Raw genomic sequence first — 4,757 nt, forward strand, 5'->3', positions numbered from 1 at the left:
CGTGCTTCCTCCTCCAGCAGCTCGTGCGAGGCCGTTGCTATAGCAATGGGGAGGCAGCCGTGGCCTGTTGCTGCTGTTGCAGTGGTGGAGGTGCCCGGCGCAGGCGGGTGTGGGCAGGGCTGGCGCTCCGGGCTGTGACCCCTGCCTCTGGCACCGCAGCCGCCCTCACCCTGGCTTCGTGTGGCACGCGCCTTCCCGCAGCCCTGCGGGTGCCTTCTCAGTGGGTCCTGGGCTCGGTCCTGGCTCAGGGAGCGGGTGGAGGCTGGCACGGGCTGGGGCGGGTGTGGGGTGCGGACACACAGCATGGTGTTCCCGGCCACAGAGAGCTATTGTCTGAGCACAGTAAACACAGTGGCCACCCCATCCCGGGGTCTGGGGGCTTGGGCCCTAGGCCATCAGGGACACCGCCAGAGTGGGGGCAAGAAGAGACTCATGGTCTGAGCTGGGGGGTGCCCTCAGGCAGGGGGCGGCAGGGCCCTTCTGGCCTGAGGGTCTCCCAGAGAGGGCAGCTGGCCCAAACTCCCCCCCTGAACCAGGGCCAGGTGACAGGAACTGGAAGGTTCTTCCTTTCCTAGGGGAAGGGGAAGGGGAGGGGAGGTCTGGCCACCTCTGGCTCCTCTTTCCCACCCCACACAGGCCCCACTGGTGCCCACCCTGGTGCCCAGCCCCGGCAGCAGGAGTTGTCCTGGGGAAACCAGACCCAGAGGCCTGGGATGGGTAGGGCTGTCCTGGGCCGGGGGGGCCAGGGTGGAAAGAGCTTCCTTTGCCTCCGCCCCTGGAGGCTGTCTGACCTGACCAGGTCTCCCTGGAGGCTCAGGGCCCCGGGCCCCATCTCCCAGGCCACGCTTCAGTAGTGGGGGGCATGTGGGAGTGGCAGGCAGGGCGGTGGCTCAGACGGTCTCCAGGATGCTGCCCCGTGGCCGTGGAGGTGGGGAGGGAGGAGACGAGCTGGGATAGACAGGATCGGAGTGGACCGCAGCTGGCCGATCTGTCCCTGCTGGCCCTGAGGCACCACCGAGGGCAAGTGGCCCCTGTTGGGACCCGCAGAGCCTGGGCTGGGGACAGGAGATCTCATTCGCTTGGGCTGGATAGTGCTTACCATCTTGGTGCCCTGCAAGGGCCTGCACTGACCTTCCCTGGCCCCCAGGGAGCACGGGCTCCAGCTGGGCTAGGCCGGCCCTATGGGGGCGGGGGGCTCCAGAGGCCCGGGCCAGGGCCCGTCTGTCCAGCCCCAGGCATGGTGGGTGGGGAAGCCGGGCTGCCTCGCTGTGTGGCCTCACAGGCCTGCCCTTTCCAGGGGGTCTTGGCTTTCGAAATCTTCATTCCCCTGGTTCTGTTCTTCATCCTGCTGGGCCTGCGGCAGAAGAAGCCCACCATCTCCGTGAAGGAAGGTGAGGGCTGGGGCCAGGGGCAGGGCCCGGGTGGGGGGCAGGCAGGCAGCCCCCGTGGCATCACACATGCCCGCTCTGTGTGCGCTGTCTGCACACATGTCGCGCTCCCGGGACTCCCTGAGGCACAGTCAGGGCGCCTGTTCCCCAGCGTGGCGGCTGCAGCTCCTGGCTGGGCCGTGTGGCCACGCGTGCCGGTGGCGCCTGTTTCCGGCAGGCCCAGGCACTCACTGGTCTCCTCTGTTCTGTTTTGACCCCCCACCCCGCATGGTCTCTTGTCCTCGCCTGGCCTGCATGCAGTCTGTAAGTGAGCCCGCCTCCTTCTGGCCGGCCCAGGAGGCGCCTTGGGATGGCGGGGCTTCCTGGTGCGGTCTGCACCCCTCCCCGCTTGCATTAACGCCTTTCCCAGGCCGGAGGGTCCTGCGGAGCCCCGTGGAACATCAGGAGTCTCTGGCTCCGGACTGGGGTGGTGGGTGGTCAGGTGGGCAGCAGCAGGAAGTGACGGCCCGGGCCCAGGGCCACAGCTGGTGCCCGAGTCAGACTGCAGGAGCCTCCCTACCTGGCCACGCCTTCTGGGGCACGGGGGCTGAGGCCGGGCTGGCCTGGGCTGGGGCTGGGTCCGTCTGGCCATTCTCCCCTCATACTCCTGTGGGCTCCTGCACTCACTCTGCTAACCAGTGGGCCAGGGAGGTCAGAGGTCATGCCCAGAGGGGGCCCACATGCTCCCCTGTGCTCTGTGGGCAGTGCCATTCCTGAAGTTTTTTGGAGGGAGAATGCCAGGGCGCTTTGGCCCTGCACTAGCTAAGGGGAGAGGGGTGCTCGGAGAGTTCTGGTGGCGGGGGGCAGATGGCCCCTTGACCTCTGACCTGCTGGAGGCATCTGCTCCAGAGCTCTTGGCCTGGGCACAGCGGGGGCCAGGGCGCTGTCTGTGTGTTTGTCTCCCCTAATGCTGATGCTCCTTCCTGACTTCTCTAAATTTCTCCTCCTGGCTCTTTGTGATTCCTCTGCCCCCAACCCCCATCCCCTGCGGCCCCCACTGTCGGTCCTGCCAGCCTTCTACACGGCCGCGCCCCTGACATCCGCCGGCATCTTGCCCGTCATGCAGTCCCTGTGCCCCGACGGCCAGCGGGATGAGTTCGGCTTCCTGCAGTATGCCAACTCCACGTGAGTGCCCAGCTCCCCCCCCGTGTGCCCAGGCCCCCTGGTCCAGTGGGTGATGGCCTGTGTGGTGCAGGGTCACACAGCTGCTGGAACGCCTGGACCGCGTGGTGGAGGAGGGGAACCTGTTCGACCCAGCGCGGCCCAGCCTGGGCTCAGAGCTCGAGGCCCTGCGGCAGCACCTGGAGGCCCTGAGCGCCGGCCCACGCCCCTGGGGGAGCCCCGCGGACAGATCTGCAGGTGCGGCTGTGGAGGGAGGCTGGGGTGTGGCCAGCCCGAGTTCTGCAGCCACTGGGCCGGACCCTGTCTTGCCTCCCACTGGGACTCCTTCCTGGCCTGGCCGAGTTCTTGCCCACACACGTGCTTGGGCGGGCTGTGGGCCCTGGGGTGCTGGGCTCGGCTCGGAGGTGTCTTGCTGGGGGGGACAGGCCCTCAGCTGTGTCCTCCTGCCCGTCCAGTGTCCTCCTTCTCTCTGGACTCGGTGGCCAGGGACCCGCGGGAGCTCTGGCGCTTCCTGGTGCAGAACTTGTCACTGCCCAACAGCACAGCCCAGGCCCTCTTGGCTGCCCGCGTGGACCCGCCCGAGGTGAGTGGGTGTCTGTGTGCAGTGGAGGCAGTGCCTAGCCCGGGCCTCCCCACACTCCCTGGCAGCAGGGGCCTGCGTGGGCAGCTGGGCCGCCTGGGCCCTGCGCCCCTGCCTGAGCCTTACCCTCACGCCCCAGGTCTACCGCCTGCTCTATGGCCCGTTGCCTGCCCTGAGCTCTGAGTCAGGCCTTCCCAGGGGCCAGAAACCCTGGAGCCGCCTGGGTGGCAATCCCCTGTTCCAGATGGAGGTGAGGGCACCTATCAGTGGGAAGGGAGGTGTGTTGACTGCCTCGGGGGGTGAGGAAAGGGCCCCCCTTGATGATACAAAGTTCTTCTTGGGGGTTTGGGCGGCTTGCGGGGTGCAGTTGAGTGCCCGTGTTTCTCTTCCTTTTTAAAAATGTTATTTATAGAGATGGGGTCTCACTGTGTTGCCCAGACTGGTCTCAAACTCCCAGGCCCAAGCAGTCTTCCCGTCTCCATCTCCCCAAGTGCTGGGATTACAGGCAGTGCTGGGCCACCACACCCAACCATGAGTGCCCATGTTATAGCACCCAGGCAGCCTTGGAGCTGGCCCAGGAGGTGGCGGGGGTGGGGCTGAGGCTTGAGGCCCTCCTGGGCCCTGCTTGGCTGGAGGCAGGGTCCCAGTGGCCCTGGCTGACCCCTTCTGCTATCCCCAGGAGCTGCTACTGGCCCCTACCCTCCTGGAGCAACTCACCTGTGCGCCGGGCTCCAGGGAGCTGGGCCGGATCCTCTCCGTGCCCGAGGCTCAGAGGACGGCCCTGCAGGGCTACCGGAACACCGTCTGCAGTGGGCAGGCTGCCGCTCGTGCTCAGCGCTTCTCCGGGCTGGCCGCTGAGCTCCGGAGCCAGCTGGACATGGCCAAGGTCGCCCAGCAGGTGAGGCCCTGCCTGCCCGCTGGCTGCCTGGGCAGAGGAGGGGCTGAACTGCCTGGTGAGCTCAGGGGCTCCTGGGCCTGGGCTGTGTATGGCATGGTGCCTGTGGGCGGCGTCCAGTGCCCCCGGCGATGCCGTGACTCATGCCCTGACCCTGCCCGCCCCTCACCCCGGTCTGTCTTGCCAGGCTGCAGAGCCGCCCCTGCCCTTCTCCAGCTTGCGTCTCCTGTCCTGTCCCTGGCCTCCGTTACCCACTGCAGCTCCCCCAGGGCTGCCCTCCCTTCCACAGCCCCACGTGCTGGTCTCCCCACAGCTGGGCCTGGACGCCCCCAACGTCTCAGACTCCGAGCCGCAGACGCCCCCCCCGCGGAGGCTGCAGGCACTTCTGGGGGACCTGCTGGATGCCCAGAAGGTCCTGCAGGATGTGGACGTCTTGTCAGCCCTGGCTCTGCTGCTGCCCCAGGGTGCCTGTGCCGGCCGGGCCCCAGGGTCCCCCGCCAGCGGCCCGAGCGGGACAGGCAATGCCACTGGGGCAGGGACGGGTGCAGGCTCTAACGCCACGGCCGAGGAGGGCGCGCCGTCTGCTGCGGCCTCAGCCTCCCCGGACGCACTGCAGGGCCAGTGCTCGGCCTTTGTGCAGCTCTGGGCAGCCCTGCAGCCCATCTTGTGTGGCAACAACCGGTAGGTCGCTGGCGGGAGGTGGGGGAGTGGGGGACAGGGGCGGCGAGGACAG

The 4,757-nt window shown here is 67.9% G+C and overlaps 1 protein-coding gene across 1 annotated transcript in view; it reads left to right on the forward strand.

Moving 5' to 3' along the window:
• Window positions 1-159: 159 nt before the first annotated feature.
• LOC103268661 (ATP-binding cassette sub-family A member 2-like) overlaps window positions 160-4,757 on the forward strand; it is a gene marked incomplete at both ends in the record, with an annotated part of 6,355 nt that continues 1,757 nt past the window's right edge. The window contains 9 exons of the mRNA XM_008066256.2: window positions 160-220; window positions 1,148-1,391; window positions 1,689-1,691; window positions 2,441-2,552; window positions 2,623-2,786; window positions 3,005-3,132; window positions 3,269-3,379; window positions 3,809-4,027; window positions 4,338-4,705. Coding sequence (XP_008064447.2) covers window positions 160-220; window positions 1,148-1,391; window positions 1,689-1,691; window positions 2,441-2,552; window positions 2,623-2,786; window positions 3,005-3,132; window positions 3,269-3,379; window positions 3,809-4,027; window positions 4,338-4,705 — 1,410 coding nt within the window. The remainder of the gene's footprint in view (window positions 221-1,147; window positions 1,392-1,688; window positions 1,692-2,440; window positions 2,553-2,622; window positions 2,787-3,004; window positions 3,133-3,268; window positions 3,380-3,808; window positions 4,028-4,337; window positions 4,706-4,757) is intronic.

The sequence above is a fragment of the Carlito syrichta genome, unplaced genomic scaffold (assembly GCF_000164805.1).
Source record: "Carlito syrichta isolate Samal-C Ts95f unplaced genomic scaffold, Tarsius_syrichta-2.0.1 Scaffold104836, whole genome shotgun sequence".
Lineage (NCBI taxonomy): Eukaryota > Metazoa > Chordata > Mammalia > Primates > Tarsiidae > Carlito > Carlito syrichta.